General features: G+C 32.8%; 1 protein-coding gene across 1 annotated transcript in view; it reads right to left on the bottom strand.

Annotated features, from left to right (window-relative positions):
- Nucleotides 1-15,069, bottom strand: part of LOC105800021 (serine/threonine-protein kinase ATM) — a 50,368-nt gene extending 35,299 nt beyond the window's left edge. Inside the window, exons 1-23 of the mRNA XM_012630880.2 lie at nt 14,836-15,069; nt 14,268-14,376; nt 14,015-14,158; nt 13,418-13,579; nt 13,102-13,297; nt 12,816-12,972; nt 12,601-12,740; nt 12,409-12,496; nt 12,049-12,152; nt 11,275-11,373; nt 10,499-10,555; nt 10,236-10,320; nt 8,652-8,726; nt 6,437-6,478; nt 6,227-6,297; nt 5,606-5,654; nt 5,159-5,230; nt 3,260-3,415; nt 3,070-3,159; nt 2,798-2,985; nt 600-1,212; nt 416-487; nt 85-246 (exon numbers count right to left, since the gene is read on the bottom strand). Coding sequence (XP_012486334.1) covers nt 85-246; nt 416-487; nt 600-1,212; nt 2,798-2,985; nt 3,070-3,159; nt 3,260-3,415; nt 5,159-5,230; nt 5,606-5,654; nt 6,227-6,297; nt 6,437-6,478; nt 8,652-8,726; nt 10,236-10,320; nt 10,499-10,555; nt 11,275-11,373; nt 12,049-12,152; nt 12,409-12,496; nt 12,601-12,740; nt 12,816-12,972; nt 13,102-13,297; nt 13,418-13,579; nt 14,015-14,158; nt 14,268-14,376; nt 14,836-14,904 — 3,000 coding nt within the window. The 5' untranslated portion in view covers nt 14,905-15,069. The remainder of the gene's footprint in view (nt 1-84; nt 247-415; nt 488-599; nt 1,213-2,797; nt 2,986-3,069; nt 3,160-3,259; nt 3,416-5,158; nt 5,231-5,605; nt 5,655-6,226; nt 6,298-6,436; nt 6,479-8,651; nt 8,727-10,235; nt 10,321-10,498; nt 10,556-11,274; nt 11,374-12,048; nt 12,153-12,408; nt 12,497-12,600; nt 12,741-12,815; nt 12,973-13,101; nt 13,298-13,417; nt 13,580-14,014; nt 14,159-14,267; nt 14,377-14,835) is intronic.
- Nucleotides 15,070-18,347: the final 3,278 nt, after the last annotated feature.

Here is an 18,347-nt window from a genome sequence, read left to right as displayed (position 1 = left end):
ACAATCATCATTTCTTTTCAAATCAAGCATATAAAACCAATAACAAAGAATAAACAAGAAAGGCAAAATAACATTATTAAGTACCTGTTTAGCTTCTCTTTCTTCCAAAGCTACGACACCATGTTTATCCTTTTCAACGTCCAAAGAAAGAAGGGTATCAAGCAAATAACCAATAGCAGCTAGAATGTTAAAACAATCAAGCTTCTGACTAACTTGCACTCCGATCCTGTTATCTATTAAATTGACCTAAAGTAAGAAAAGAAATGTTAGACAGAACAGTGGAAAAGTTGAAAAAGAAAAAAACCCTACTAAAATGGCATCAGCATTAAACAGGCTGCTATGGTTTCTATTACAAATACTTCTACAGGAAATCCTTATTAATTCGACATAATCATCAGCAAGACATTTTTCATACCAGATCTGTCAGCTTTGAAGAATATAATGAGGGAAGACGCCGACAAAGATTGCACAAAATAACCTCATACACCTGAATTCATTGAAAAGTGTAATTATTAAAGAAAGTGGGGGATAAAAGCAGTTAAACACAGATAACGCAGGAGGAAACACATACAGCATAATACTATTACACCCGTTAATACCTTAAAGTCAAGTTCTTTTCCCAGGAGGTTCGATAGGACATCCCAAGTTTTATCGTGCAGAACCAAGAAAAAACTTGAGATTAGCGATACCATACCCAACTTCCACTTCACTGCAGAGAAAGATCCACCAGACGGAGTTTTCCCACTAGATGTCTGAATAGTCATATCTTTGCCATCCTCATCTACATCCAACTCCATGTCCATGATCCTACTTTTATTGCTATCCGCATGGTTAGAAATCCGTATAGAAGAATCAGATCCAGAAGAATCTGATGCCAATAACTCAGACCTAAGGTTAGTTATACTTTCAGTATATTCATCGTACAGTTCAGTAAATGCCTTCAGAAGCTTCTGCAGGGATTGCTTTACAGCATCATAAAGTACAACATCCAGGGCATCATCATCCCTCCTTTGTGTGAAAAGGGGCCCAAGAACAAAGGTTTTAAATGAAACAACAATAGCGCTTTTTTGGTTAAAGCTGGAAGTAAAGCCCAAAAATCCAAGAGATCTGGAGTCATTTTTGTTTTCTTGAATTACATTAACAGCATAGTTCAGCAATTCTAACAAAATCTGGCCCAATTTTGAGAGAAATGATGAAACTTCTTCTCTATTCCTGGTATAAACAATCCATGTAACGTAATGAATAATCAATCCGTTAACAAAAACATTTGTTTAGACCACTGAACTGCAAATAAAAAATAAAACTAGGCATGAACTTGTCAAGAAATGCCACAGCCAAACTCGCCATAATCAGTCTAGTCAAATTCGATTTAAAAGTTGTTTTCGTTTTACAGACATTAACATGTCTGCAACCCTAAAATCTACACTCTAATAGAGTGAAACCGCAAACAGCAGGGCACCTTCCATGGAGAAAACATAGAAAGAGAACAAAGAAAAATTTACAGGAACAGAATCAGGGAAATTGACAAAATTATTCAGTAGCCAGAATAACCTACAGATAGGACAGGCTAGCATCAAAGTATTAACTCACATCAACCATCTCAATAGAAGAAAAATTAAAAACAAATTGGTTGTCTCCATGGTAGAAAAGGTCAAATTAAAATGTTCGCTGGAGAAAACACTAGTTTCACAAAAATTCGCCCCGAGTAAAAATTAAGATTTTGCCAAACTGCAACAAAGTGGAAAATTGCTTACTTGTTCATATATCAAGATTTCTATTTATAGGAATCAAAGGTCAAAGTTCAACAACTTCCGGGCCTCATATGTACGAAAGTTCCAATAATTTGAGGCCTTCTCATTTGGTGAAACTGGACACTAGTTGCCGGAAGATTAGATGACATATTTTTAGTCATAGGCAGTAGACTCAAGTTTTTGGCACTATGTAGGACAATGTTCTAAAACTTTAAAGAATGCATTGAAGAATCTAAGATTTAAGAACGGCTTAATTCGAAGCATGCAATAGTAGTTAGACCATAGAGATCAATGATAAAGAAGAATGAGAACAATTAGAGAAATAAAAAAAATAAAAAAAAAACTTGGATGAGTTATAACTGAGAAGGCAACCATGCCCTCAAGGAAACAAATAACTTCTAATTTGATTAACCAGAGGCCAACCAAACAAAAACAAGAGATTGAAACTAAGAGAAGCTCTTGAAAAATTCCTTGACTTACAAGTACTTAGACTCCTAATAAGAAATTATATACCACATGAAATTCTTAGAAACTCCTAGAAACACTAAACTAAATTACCAAACTACCTTCCAGAGTTTTAATTGTGTCCCGCCTACAAAATAATTTTAATTGCCTGAACTAACATTGCATCAATTAAAATTCACTGAAACTGCTTATTTTTTCCATGAGAAAGTATTAATAAGTCCCCCTGCAATCTTGTCAGGCTACCATGGACTTAGGACAATCCACCACTTACATTGTAATTAAACGTTGTTTTGAAATAGCACAGTCCACCATATATGTTGTACTGAAATTTGATTATTAATTAAAATATAAAAGCATGCATGAGTCAAACGTGCTGCTAGGTCGAAAGCCCTTTGATATTATACAAAGCAACCACTTAACCTAAAGGCTTATGATACTAGAGAAAGACCAAGAATAGGTTTTATTTTCTGCAACACAACATGTAATAATAAGTAACTCCAACATCATGGATGCACTGTGAACAAATAAAAAAGAAGGAAAGCAAATCTGATAAAGACAAGTCTTGAGAAAATAATACAAACCTCGTAAAATATAATCCATAAATGAAATTGCATAGTAGAGCGCATATGAAGAAGATATCAGACAAAGGCTTCTTTTCAAACTTGAGATCTGCTAAAAGTCCCAAAATACAGGACTCCATTTCTTGCATAAGTGACTCTCTCAATTGTCGAGGAAGACGTAAACTTTGATGAAAATGAGATGAGGAAACCTGAAATTTTATCAAAATTAACAAAACCAATAAATCATATAAACCTGAATAAGAAGAATGCTTTTGAAAATAACAGCCCATAACCTGAATAATTGAATCCAAATCAATATTTGCAAGAACTTCAATAGAGCATTCAAAATTTTCAAGCTGCTTTTCATGATCATATTCGTCAGCCTATATACATGATCCAAATTCGATTTATCAGAAAAAACAACATATAGTATAAGATTCATATATCATGTCACAACAAGGAATGTCAACCATCATAACAAACCTTGATCCAATCATCTGCAACCTCAATAACATCCACAAAAGACTGTAACAGGTGAATTTCTTTGTAACACTGGGTAAAAGGTTCGCATCCAGCACAAAGAGCATAAACTGCTGCTGGTAACAATAATACCAAGCGCTCATTTAGTAAGGAAGGTTCCTGCATTCCATAAATAAAGAAAAATTTAAGGTTAAAATAACAGTTTATACTGCTGCAAATGAATAGCTTATAAGGTGACAAACTAACCACAAATAAGAATATAAATCTGATTATATATTCGTTGTCACAAGCCAAATATATACACACACAACCACCAAAAAGTTCCTCGTAAAACAAACTTCTCAGTTCAAAATTTCTAGCAAGGACAGACTTGAAAAATAGATTGCACCGAACTGAATTGAGGTTCAAACTTCAGAGAACCAACTTGTAGTTGAACTCTTAATGGAACATTGCATAACCCCAAAAAAGACTAGAGTGCATAAAACTTGAGCACCATTCAAAAACCAACTCGTAATAGAACTCTAAAGATAGACAATTTGCATAGCCCTAAAAAGGATCCAATGGAAGCAGGAAAAAATGGCCTGCAGCAATAAATACATTTCAAGAAAAAAAGGCCTATGGGAATCCCCCAAAACATCCAGGCTATTATGCCTACTGAAAACTAGCTTCAGGAGGGTGAAACAAAACAAAAATCACTCACCTAATAAACCAAAGAAAGTCCCAAGCGGTAATGGAAAATGACCAAGGGTATTATTGCTTCCACTTCCAAGTAGCAATATGCTTAAAAGATGGCTCAGCCACACGAGATCAAGAAATTTAACTTTACAGCAACTTCAGATAATAGAATGGTATTTCTCCTAACTCCTAAAAATGAAGATTCTCAGAGAAGAGACTCGACAACAAATCTAGAAATCACTGCCACCACATTAAATAATAATTAATCTTGATTGATTGCCAACAGCCAAAAAGGAAAGATAGCTCCTTCTCTCGAAAAAGAAATGTTTCCAACTCTAATCTTGACCTAAAACAGAAATGTTACATTTGGTTCACTAAATGGATTAGAGTGAGAATGGAGTAGTCATTCAATGAAAATATAGCAGAAAGGGAATAGATATTACATATCATTGAATGGAATAAAGGAAGAATATTGTTAAGATGTTTGATTGGTTAAGATGTTAATAAACAAGGAATAGACATAAAAGAATTATTCTACCCTTCAATTTAATAATAACATTTTACTAATAAAAATTAAAATCATTATATAATTTTTAACAAAACATTGTAAATTTATGTAAATTATATATTTACAGATTCTATATTCAGCAGAATAGCATATTTTTAAACTAATTTGTGAGGGTTTTTTACCACAAGTTGAGATTGATATTTCTGGGTTTCTTTCTTCTTTTCTGCTTGTATTAATGCTTAAAAGCTTAAAAAAACATTCGTTGCATCTGTCATGCTTCAATATTTGGATCAACTTATAGCAGAACAACGGATCAAATGCTTGAGAAATGAAGAAAAATCTAGACAAAGAACAGTAGAAAGATAAACAAAGAAAAATAATAATAGGATAAGAAAATATGATATAATTGGAAATACATAAAATATGTGAGGGTAAAATTGTCCTAAAGGAGACTTATTCCTTGCCACCCAAAACAGTCATTCATATGGGAGATCTCAGAATCTCTATTCCTTTCAACCAAACTTTTGCATAACTGTTCAACACAGAATAAGGAATGAAATAGCCATTCCTCCAAACCAAGCATGGTGTAAATAAGAAACAAACACATAAACAGAGTCTGAAAGTTCTACCTTCTATGCTAACTCGAAGGGGCAATAACTAAAATAAAAAATCATGCCAAATAAAGGACAGAAGTGGTATAGGAATCAAGAGAAACATACATTCCAGCTAAGAGAGCCCAAAGTTGCTCTTAGAAGATACTTCCGTAGATGTAAAATGTCCCTCAGGTCACCCTGCAAAAATCAGATGGCTCACTCCCCATTCATATCATGCACACACAAAACTGACATACCAGCTTGAATTTAAAATAAAAAGGTGATCAGTTCTAGTTTATTCAACCAAATTAACAAGATATTTCCAAAATTCTTCTATTAGCTTGTTTCTTTTCAAAAGAGAGCTATGGAGATAAATTATTATATCTAAAATTTTAAGAAACTCTAATGCATGCTGTTGGAGCGAAAACCAACTAGCAGGTACATTGTATCAAAAAATATATACAAGATACATGAAAAATAACACACAAATATCCCAAGCAGCACATAGAGACAGTGAAAGCAATTGTGAGGTAACAATTCAAAATCCAAAAGGAACCAGTTAGAGCCACTTACCTGAGATCCCTTCCGAGAAAAATAACAGGCAATGAAGTACAGAGTACACCTGGAAAGACATCAATGCCAGACAATTAGATAAAAGAATAACATAATATGTAGACTTGAAATGAGGTTCCATCAAAAAGAGAAGTGGAGAAAGCAAGGACAAGATTTTCAAGTATCAACTGGGGTTTTTAATCAGTCCCTTAATCAGCAATTCAGCAGTTCAGCTTTCTGGCTTGCACATAAAGACTCACATTTAGTAGCCATATTCTATTTTACTTGAAGTTTTAATTGACAAATGATGACATTTATATCCATTGCATGCAGTTATATACAGCCAGATGTAGTAGAAACAGCTAATGAAACTAAATATAGACAAATAAGCATACATCTTAACTATATCCAACTTTTTTCAGTTGAAATTCAATATTTAGTTCCCTCCATTCAAAATTTTACTTAACTTGTACCCCATCAGTATACCTTCTTTAAATAATACCATATGGTATGAAGAAGTTTCACAAAGAAAATTGCCTAAATAAACCTTTTTAGAACCGTTGAGCAAGAACTTATTTGCCTTTTCATTAAAGACTCCTAATGACAAATATTTTCGTCAGGTCAAAAGCAAAGAGAGCTTACAGGGAAGGCATTCCTTTAAATAATCGAAGATCCCATGCGTCATGAGGCACAACACATGTGTTTGACAAATCCTAACGGCAAAATCACGAGCAAACCAAATAAAAACATTTAAATGAGAGAATACCAGATTAATTTAGGGAGTTTTAATTAAATAAAATACAGCACCCTCTTACTAACTAATAGGCCACTGGTATGTAGAATAGCACTCACATTTGAAATAATGCTCCCAAGGAGCGCCAGTGCAGCATCCACCTGCATGAATATACAAGTTAATATCCAAGCAGAAGCTTAAACAGCAAGTAAATCACAAAACATGGTTTCAAAAGCTAGCAACTGTTTTTTTGGGACATAATCCTTCAAGAATTTTTAAATAATAAAAAGTATTCCTAGACACAAATCTCTTCCTTCAAGCATATAATTTAATTTTGAAATTAAAGGACTAGACGGATTTGATGGCCTTTTTATCTAAAAAGGTCATTGGACATGACATATAAAAATTCAACATAATTCTAGTTCAAATCTCCTAGGAAACCAAACAAGACCAAAACTTAGTGAAAACCCCCAATAAAATATCTATTTAGCACAAAGCAAGTTCTCCAACTACTTGTAAACGCTGACTGAACCAAGATTATTTAGCATTATGATATTATGAACACATGACATAGCCAATAATTACATTGTAAAATTTAGGACTTTAGAGAAGTTTCATATACAAGTAAATCTAATAATTTTGATATTCCTATGTTATTTTTTAGAGTCTTTGCCAAGCTGCCTAAAAAGCAACCCTATAGCTAAGGAGGATCGCACTGGTAGAGAGATAAAGACTAGAGAAAAGCTTTTAAAAAACAAGAGAGTTTCTCAAAACATAAAGCTGATACTTGGTAGAAATAAAAATGACACTCTAATTTATTTGTTTATATAATGAAGTACACATTATTCATATTAATTTCTATTAAAAGAAAATTAGCTACATGCATTATTATTCACATTATTTTCTATTAAAAGAACAATAGCTAAATATGATAAGATTTGCCTATAAACATTCAATGAATGGTTAAGACTATAAATATTATGAAATTATTATGATAAGAAATTTTGTTAATTACAATAAAATTCAATTAACCATCTGATCATAAGCAAAGACACAAAAAAAGGATTATAATACATGCAAAAAATTATTATGATGATAATTTACATGCAAAGAATTAGTACACTATTTATCATCCCCCTTTCCCTCTCAAATTTTCTTCTATATCTTCAAAGCATTCTCTACCACTGCTTGCTCACTTATTCTTTCCCCTCAACCCTTTTATCTTAAAAAAACAAATAAAAACCGAACTGAAATAATTAAAGAGAACATTCAAACCACCCCCACCCTTTCTCCCGTTTTCTTATCTGTTTCAAGTTCCAACTCTCCAGGCATCCCTCTAATTTTTCTTTCACCTTCACATAACAAACCAGCCACCTGACCCAACAAACCAGCCTTCTCATGCTCAACCTCAGCTTAACCCTCAACCGGCATCAATTGGAACTGATTGCCGACTGGTGGCTATGAATGCCATAAATCTCTCTCCACCGGGCCCTAGAATCAGATTTTGAAAATTTTAAGGGAACATTGGTATATTTTAAGTCAATACTTGTCATTTACCTTGAATTGATTCTCTTTTTTTTCTTTTCTTTTTTTGTATTTTATTTATTGAGGCTTAAATTTGGTGATTTGTTATAGAAATTGGGATTCTCTCTTTGGGATAGGCTCATTGCATTCACAGAGCAGTTACGATGATTAATGGTGGCAGATGGGAGCAAAACCCTTAAATACTGGCTATTTCCCCATATCACAGCCACTTTTAGATCCCTAAAAGGCACCCACACAGCAAGACGGACTGCAGAACAGATAACTTGCAACTTAAGCAAGGCAGGAAACTTAATCTCAGGATTAGATCATATCATTTCAAGAGTTGACCAGACCTAAGTAAGCATCTTGGGTTCTAGAAACTTGCCTCCAAAATATAAAAATGAAGTAACCATTTCCCAGCTGCATAAACACTAATTAGCGACTATCAATTCTAGAACATTTTATACTGCTACAAAATAAGAATTCCCGCTCTAACCTCAATCATTATTAATATACATACAAAACTCCAAATATGATAATTAAATAAATAGAAATGAATGACCATATCACTTGATAATTTCAATTGTTTTGCCTTTCAATTTTGATTTCAAGTTCAACTGTTACAAAGATTCCTCGATATCAATATGTTATAGCAGGCTCACAGGTAACTTAAATTTCTCTAACAAAAAGAAATCATAATGCATTGGAAAGCTCTTTTTCCAAACAAATTTCAGTGCATATTGAGGAGAACAAAAGATTAAAACTACTTATCAAAATAAGTACAAGAGGGAAAGGCATAAGAGAACTTACCACTGGAGTTACGTTGCTAAATGTTGGTAATCCATGCATAAGATGGCTCCATATTAGTTGCCAACCACAATCGAACTGCAGTTTTTGTCAAATACCAAGTCAAAACAGCTAAAAGAGAGAACTCGTCCAAAGCAAAGATATAATTAAGAAATCAGTCAACTACTATTTGAAGATCTGCCATATGCTAGCCATCTATTACAGCTGCAGTTATTTTGGTTCTTTATATAGTATTTGTTTCTTTATTTGGTGCACTGTATGTGTAGTTAGATAAGACAGATTTTCTTTGTTCCCTATTGTAATGGTTAATAGAAATCTCCATACTTAAGGGATTGGTTCTAAATTTAGGTTCTAAACCTAATAGCCTCTCTAGGTTATTTGTACACTTACATCAAATAAACACAAAACATTGTTTCTATCGCTACTTCCACATGGTATCAGAGCAAGCACTACCCCATCATAGTTCCCCCTGTGATAGGTGTCTTATACCTACTATACAAAGTCCATATTGTATTTAACGTCCACTATGCCTACATGGGATGTCCATTATGCCTACAATTATTTAGAATCAAGCCCCTCCTAGTACTTTGATCATAGCGTAGTATTAATGCATTAAGAAGAAGAATAAGTCGAATGTAAATGCAATTTTTCAATAATATGGACTAATTAATTAATGTGCATTGTACAATAGTAGTTCCCATATACAAAGTCAGAAAATATTCAGCTATATCTCTCTGGTGATGTTCTTTTCAATCATTTTGATATTTTCTTACTTTTATAGACAATGCCATTCAAACTATAAAAATAGGAATGGTTCCATTAGATAATTCTAAACATTGACAATGTTAGCATAAACCATTTAAGGCTAATCTTGACAAGCTCTACTATTATGAAAACTGCAGCATGAAAAACTCAAATTATATATATACCTCATGGCAGATGAAAACAGCACATATTTGTGGGAAAACTCCTCTAGTTTAGCTTTTCAAAAATCTTAAATTCAAGAAACAAATTCAAATTGAGACATAACCAGCCACAAAAAGATAGTCTTACTTAAGCTCTACAACTCCAAATGCATGCTACTTTGAGGCCGCAAAACCCAATTCAATGCCTACAACCTATTAAGTATCCAACCTAATACTGATTAACAATAGATGAAATCTAACCTGAATTTAAAACCATAACACTAATTGTAAACAACGTGAAACAACACAACTTACCACTCCCCGCCTAGACATAATGCTAAGGAACAAGCAATTCCAATGAATGGGAAACAACTAAAGGCCAAGAAAACAAAAACGAGGTAACAACCATTAAACATCCAACCAAAATCAAAGCCTACTAGCAAGGTTAAAATGCCGGACTTAGATATAACGAAACATCTAATTTTGAACTTGAAATATATGAGATAACAGTAACACCAATTAACACAAACAAGCCATAGTGCCAGGAGTAGACACCAAAATCCAATATATAAGCCAACCTAAAATTATGAGTATCTGTTTTTTAATACATCAATAAGCGAAACATGCGTATGTCAAATTACAGAAAACTATCCCAAACGAAAGAGTACTAAGAAAAATGTACCTCTTTTGAGATAAGAGATGACCTCAATGAAATCTCAACTTGAGCATTTGAAGGCAGCTCCATCAATGAGAGTTCCTGCAGACTCCTTTAATGCATGTAACAACAATTTTAAGCTCAAAGGAAAAGTTGAATCTTAAATCCAAGAGACATTAATAAATCAACCATTGAATCTGACAATTTTGAAGACAATAATAAACAGAATCAATAATAATAATAATAAAAAGCCAACAACAATTCCAAATTTTATAGTCAAAAGGGTGTACCGCAAAGTCCATAGTAAACCATCATATGCATGCTCCACATTTGCATCATTCAAGATTCTGTAGCATAAACATGTTAGTCCAACAAAAACAATTAATAATGATAAGGGCAAGGTTATATTTCACAAGTATTAAGAGAATACAAGAAAAAACAGCAAATTATATCCTGAAGATTGTAGTAATCTATCAATATCAACCAGAAAATTCCTAAATAGGCATGCATACACCTGAACATGGAAGGCTGTAGCGTATCTCAATGTGAAAGGGTTTTTTTTTTTTTTTCTTTTTTGCATAAGAATTTTGAGATATACAATAGGTAGTAGCCTCTCCCAACCCAAAAATTCCACCCGTCCATCTTAGAATATGAACCTAGGACCTTCAAGATGGAGTCCAATAAATAGGGTGTAACCTCCACGACAACATGGAATGTTTGGCATAATGATGAAATAACGTGAGGCAAGTCCAATAAATAATATAATAATGTTGTGCAAAGAAGTTTCAGAAATTTTCAAGTGCATGCATCCCTATGCACATGAATACATAAATGTAAGCATTAACTTGATCGTGCTTGTATGCCTGTATTGCACATGTTATGACAATAATGCGAGTAAATTTTCCCAATGTTCCGGACTACTTTCAAGGATCAGTAACAATGATAAGGAAACCACGTGAAGGCACAACTTTTTCAAGTATCAATACACACCCAAAAAGAAAGGGACGTCAAAAAAGCTAGACCCAAACAATTAAGACAAGGTTTACAAAAAAATGTCTGATTATACCTTTCAAAGCTTGCACAAATGCCTTCAAACCAGTAGATAAAAAGATCCTTACTGATGCGAGTGTAGTAATTACGAATGAGATAACAAAATGTCACATTCCTGCAGTAACACCCATGCAGCTCAACTTAACAAAAATGGTTACATAGAAAACAGAATAAGAGGAACTTCCAGCACCATTGAGAAGATAAGCATAAGCTAGCAATTCATAGAGATTTAGCAAAAATATTGACCATGACCATATTGAGGATAATTAGATATGATTGTAACCCATATTTTACAAACATATAACTAGTATTATTATTGTTTTGGGTTTAATTTATTTATAATATATTTATCATTTATGTTTGATTCTTTTACATCTAAAAATAAGAAATATGCTTATTTTTTGTTTGTTTAAATTTGTTTATTTATTGTTCATAAACAAAATTGTTAATTATTCATGAACGTGGTCATTTAATGTTCAAGAACAAGTTCATTTAATTTAGACAAATGAAATGAACAAACAAAATTTTAAATGAACAACCACAAACCAAAGACAAACAAGCCTAAAAATAAACAAATGAACATGAACAAAGGTAGGTTCGTTCAAGCTCAGTTCATTTACCTCCCTACTAAAAAGAAATGGCATAGAATAAAACAAGCTCAGAAAGGCTTCACTGGGATAACATGTGATAAGTTGGAGATATAACATGGAACTTAACAAAGGAAGAGTAATCAAATAGTAAATCACTCAATATGTGGTATAAAAGTACTTCTTTTCCTGGTTAAACATACCATAACCATTTTCCTTTTACAAGCTCCTCCTTCAGACGGGCAGCGGTACTCTCTCTTTTAGCACGTTTTTCATTTGATGTTGCTCTGCTTGTAGTTGCACATGCCTATCATATCACATTAAGAAAGACTAAGCCATTAAATTTTAAAGAATTCGACCACTAAAACTGCCAATTTCAACAAATAATTAGTCAAATTTATATGAACACCACCCAAACTCAAAAATCAAATGCACAATTCAACACAAGATACGCAGCAAATTGAAATTATTATATCAAAACATAGATACTTTTAAGAGTGTAGCACAGCATCAGTTCTAGTAAAAAAAATAGCTATTAGATACTAGGCATGAGAACAGAATACCCGATACAATACAAGTGCTGCAAGTTCCACCAAATGTTGCTGAGAACTACTCAAGGTTCCAAACTTATCATCCTTGGTTCCATCTCTCCTAAAGTTTATTGCATGAAAATCCATCAAAAAAGAAGCAACAGGCGGTAAAAAAAGGGGGAGGTGGGGCAGAATAGGAATAGGATAAAAATTAGAAACACTCACCATGAAGTACCAGGAATTGAAGAATTGCTTTGATCTAGTTCTTTAGATATGACATCCAAGAGTTGTTCAACCAATAAACTTCCCTCAGTTACACCTCTAACTAAATTTAGTTGTAACCTTGCATAAAGAACAAGTGCATCCTATAGAATTAAAAAAATACATAAGATATAACCCATAAATTCAAGTTTAATTTAAAAATTGGAATAAGTGTTAACCTTAAGACCCTTATCATGTGTCATCAGCCAACAACGAAAAACAAATTGCTGTACTGCATTATGGATCTCTAAGGACTGACAACTCAAATTTGGACCATCCTTTAACAAGTATGTATTAATACACTCAATTAGCTTGCGAGAAACTTTTCCCTCATCCCTGAACATGTGCAGCAAAGGAAAGCAGAAACTATTAGATCACTTTCAGCAACCACTACAGAGAATGATTAAAAGCAGCAGAAGTAGGCAAAATAAAAATGAAAGGATGCAGGTCCCAACAATGGTGTACCTTATATAAGAAAATATCTTAACAAACCCCTTCACGATGTCTTCCCTAAGGTGATCTGGGAAATCTCCAGCAGGATTTTCTAGAAGAGAATGAAGGGCTAGGATGCTGCGAAAGATCTCCTCTTTCTGACTATATTGGGTGTTATTTTTCTCTGTCAATGTTGTTGCCACCTTTTCCAAGTAGAAAACCATAAGACCTGGCAAAAAAGTCTTGAAATAAAATCAAGAAGACTCAACAGTTCCAAACAAGGATTGCCAGCATAAAAACAGGAAAAGATATGTGCCTGCAAATGCAATATAAACAGTATTAAACTCACCAGAGTAAATGTTCTTCCTCATATGAAATCGATACTCTTTGACCAGCAAAAGATGTCGTAATATAATTCCATATTCTGATTGAAAGCTTGGAACATTGTTTATCACATCCAGTATGTGACTAAAAAGTGTTTTAACCACAGACAACAATGGATACACATTTCCTGAAAGAAAAATGTATGATATATCAATATGAGCTTTGATCATAGGTGAAAGCACAAATTGCTGGGAACCTGCACAAACCTTTTAGCTAGTCTACCAATGTGGACTTTCAAAATTAAGAAGTAGCATGGGCTTTAACAGCTGAAGTCCTAGGACTAACTTTTGAACTTCGTTTTCAGTGGCTACTAGCTATTTGCAAGGTAGTTTGACAATTTTCTACTTTTAGTTGAGATGGCCATGTATTAATCGGCTGGCATTAACAAGAAGGATTTTACTCACCAAGAAATCCCCTAGGGTCTATTAACCTGGCTGAAAACCACAACCCTGCAGTTAAGGTAAAGGAAACCAAGACTACCCAGCTATTGATAACACAAAGATGCAACTAAATATTTTTATCTTATATAAATCATAAGGAACCAAGCGAATCAGTCACTAACCAGGAAACTTAGTATCTTCTGCACGTTGAATGGCAGTTCGAAGAGTTTTTGCAAAAATTAACTTAGGTGGTCGCCGCTTGCTTGTTGATATCTCCAATGATACACACTGCGTAAGCAACTTAATAAGAAATGGCCATGTTTCCGCTGCAGATAACAATATAACCAATGTCAATTCCATTCGGATGATGTTTTAATAAAACACCTAAAGAATGCATGCCAAAGTTACAAGCAAACAAACAGACATCGATCTTACACTGAGGAATCTCGTTTGGTTTAAGTTTTGCAGTATGCTGTCCTATAACTTTACAAAATCCGATTGATCTTTCTCCCTCTAGCCACATACTCAACAACTTTATTCCGTCCTGAAAATGAAAATAATAATAATAATAATAATAATAAACGAAAAGAATTTCAGTTAGTTATCGAGTAAACACATAAACAACAATATAAGCACATTGTTTAAAAATCCAAATGTTTCTACTATTCTTTTCAGTGTCAAAATAAAAATAGGAGACCGAATTTCTTTGATCATCTCTTAAAAATGTGAGATATAAATTCTTTTTAGTTCCATGTAATATGTAAGAAAGTATTAAAAAAGAAATCCTGAAGGTAATACCATTGTCATTTTTGAGTCGTTAAACCAAGAAAACCTTAAATAGTAATTTCATTACTTTTGTTTTGATTTTTTAGGCACGAAAATTGGAGTTTCGAAAATAAACAGTACATTCAATGGTCACCAAAACCGAAAGGAAAGGAAATAGAAACAGAATTCCAATCCGATTGTATTCGGGAGAAGAAAGTAGAGAGTGAAAGAGTTTTACTTCGCGGGCTTTGGCTTTATCGGAGGACAGCTTAGATACGATCTCTTGAACATCACTGGAAGTAACCATGGCCGCCGTTGGGAAGAGACTTCAGAACTAACAGTATATACATGAGCAGGAAAATGGATGGAGTGAGCAGCGTTTTGGAAAAGTAATGACTTGAAAAGTGTTATTTTATTTGTATTTCCGGGAAACAAGGGTTTTCTTGACAATGAGAAGGCGGGTGGGTTTAAAATCCAGTCTATTACATTTTGATTCAATAAAGGCTCTTCTAGTAATAATATCTTTGGTTAAGTCATACATTTACGCCATTTCTTCTTTCCTTAAAAAAAGAATACTTCTGACTCTAAAAACACTTTTAAAGAAAAAACTGTAAAGAATAAATTACTTTTGGCAGAAATTTTTAGTTTTTCCTCTCCCAAAAACACTTTTAATTTTTAATTACTTTTTTACCCCTCCAATAATATAATATTTTTATTTTTTTTCTTGGTGCTTAATTACAATTATGTTAAAATCATTAATTAAAAATAAAAAATATTTTTAAAATACTAATTACAAATATTTAATGGTTATATTTAAATATTTAAAATATAGTTTATATATTCTAATTAAATTTTATAAATAATTAATACTTATTGCTTAAAATATTTAAAATTTATATTTCATATATTAAAATATTAACAACAAGTTATAATAATTTTTTATATTCTTACTAAAATATAATAATATTAACTAATTTAAACATTATTTAAATGCATATTTGTTACTTGATAATAACATGTCTAAAATGAACATTTTATTTCTCAAAAATACTTTTTGACAGCAATGCTAAACACTCAAATTTTAAACCAAATTTTTCAAAAGTATTTCTCAAAAGTACTTTTCCACAGCACTTTTCAAAAATAATGAAGAACTGGCCCTTAGTCGCTCGTAAATGTTTAGATTATTTTTCGGTTTTTAAACTTTAAAAGGTTACAATATCAGCTCTAATTTCTTATTCCCTAATTAAATAAATTGTTATTCGATTGTATTTTAGTTCTCTTATTTAAAAATCTTAAATGTGACTAAATTTGAATGCATGCGATTTACATAAATAAAATATTAATTTTATCACTAGATTAAAGTTTTATTTTAATATAATATTTGTATAACGCATCTTAATTGTGCTGTACTTATTTTATTATCTCTATTAATTGTATACATTGATAATATTATTTATTGAGTTTGTAACACAAATTAACTTAATATTAATTCAAGATTGATAATTACACAATGGTAAATAAATGTAACACATTTAATACTCTTAATATGAAATATTTACATGTTTAAATTTTATTTTACTCACAATTTAATATTTTTTATTTTAATGTTATATATATATATTTTGTGTGTTAATATTGTTGACACCATTTTTTTTTGGATGAAAAACGGGGTCGACTTGGGTTTTGAAAACGAAAAAGGGAGTCGCCACCAATCCTTTTTGAGGTGTGATTGGGTCACCTTGGAAAGAGGTTGTTTTTAATAAATAATTTGATTTTATTAAAACAACGATTTTGGTCTACGGAATCTAGAAAACGGGTTTTTTTAAAACCCCTTTAAAAAAAACGAGTCCTCCGGACTCAATAGGCCGAAGAAGGAAGGGTATTTCGTACCCCTTTTGGTCTGATTCCAACACCAGAGAAGATCTCCGGCGACGGGCTTTCGAAATCGGTAAATACTTTCTTCCCTTTCCTTTCCGTATTTCCGTTTTTTTGTTAAAGAAAGATAGAAAACAAAAAAAAAAGTAAAGTAAAATAAATAACAACACAAGAACAGAAAAGGAAAAAGAACTAGAATCAACCTTTTCCTTTAGATCTCGTTTTTATTTCAGTTGTTGTTGTTAAAAAAAAATACAAAGATAGTGTTTTTTTTGCTTTTATAACCCATCTATTTCTATTTTTCTATTATTTTCTGCTGCTCTTTGCGTGTTTGCTCTGTTTTGCAGGTGTTGATGAAGCTAGTAACGGTGGGTGGCGATGGGACAAAACGAATGATGATGGCAGAGGGATGGGCGCGGCACTAGGCTTGGCTAGGGTTTCTGTTTTCTGAAACCCTTGACTGGGTTCTGGGCCTGTTGGGCTTATTGGGCCGTTTGGGCTCTGTTAATTGGGCCCGGGCAATAATTGGGCTGTACAAATATTAATTAATTTTAAACTATACGTCTCGTTATTATTGTATGTTATTTTTAAATTAACATCTATTTTCTTGTAATTTTCACATAAAATTTCTAATTACTTCCATGCAAATACTCTATTCCTAAGGCGACATCCATGGCAATCAAAAGTCGATTACACTTATCAAAATTCCTGGCAATAGTAGGTTATCCAGAAAAAAAATTTTAATTATGTAAATGTGCAATTGAAACACCGTTATAGGTTAACAAAAAGCAAACTTTTAGTACCTCACGTTCTTTCTATAAAGCATTTTTTAAAGAACCATTAACCATGTATTCTAACCATGTATTCTATAACGATTGCTACAAAGTTATTAGGACCATCGAATACTACTCCATACAAAGCCACGACATTTAGATGATGCAAATCAATGATTATAATTGTAACACCCCTTACCCGTATCCGTCGCCGGAATGGGATACGAGGTATTACCAGATTTTACTAATTTTTTTTTAAACTCAATATAACCCCTTTATAAATATCTAATCTTCCCTGCAAATTTTAAACCGAGATCAATCCGACACAACCAATCCATTTCAATATATTTTCAAGATAGATTTATCGTATTCATAAGATAATCTCATCACATACCAAAACCAAAATTTGTTAGCCATACCAATGGCTAACTATACATTCATTTCACATTAACATCTACTTTACTAGCTTATACATGCCATTGATTTCCAAAATAAAATTTCTTTATATACCGAGATTTTGAGGTTGATAGTGTAATGCGTCTCCGACCAAATCCGACCTCTGAGCTCTTAACACTACAAAATAGGGGAAAAAGAAACAGGATAAGCACTTTGTGCTTAGTAAGCTCATGTAACAAGAATTATACTTACCTAATATTTTCCATACAATGTAATAAACATTCATACACCCATTCCATACATATTCCCCTATCATGCACAAACTCAACATTCAAATTAGTTCAATAATTTCCACGTATCAATAATATATATCATGATTGATGAGCTCATCAATACCATGATTTCCATTTCCTTGTTATTTTTCCATATTTACCCCGTTGAACTACTTGGAATTTCGATGGATTTTCAGAGGTACACTTTAGTGTACAATTTCGGGTCCGTCAATTCATATTCATGTGCGCACATTTCCATTTCAGAAAGCACACTCCCGCGAACCTCATCCTTACAGCGGGATTACCAGTCCAGGCTAAATCCCATGTAATATAAACTCACAGTGTATTGTCGGGATTACCAGTTCAGGCTAAATCCACTGCAATGACAATTACTCTAATGAGCTTGGATTTGAATTACCAGTCCAAGCTAAATT

This window comes from Gossypium raimondii, chromosome 9, assembly GCF_025698545.1.
Source record: "Gossypium raimondii isolate GPD5lz chromosome 9, ASM2569854v1, whole genome shotgun sequence".
Classification (NCBI taxonomy): Eukaryota; Viridiplantae; Streptophyta; class Magnoliopsida; order Malvales; family Malvaceae; genus Gossypium; species Gossypium raimondii.
The sequence above is the reverse complement of the archived record's forward strand: the minus strand, read 5'-3'. Positions and strand labels throughout refer to the sequence as shown.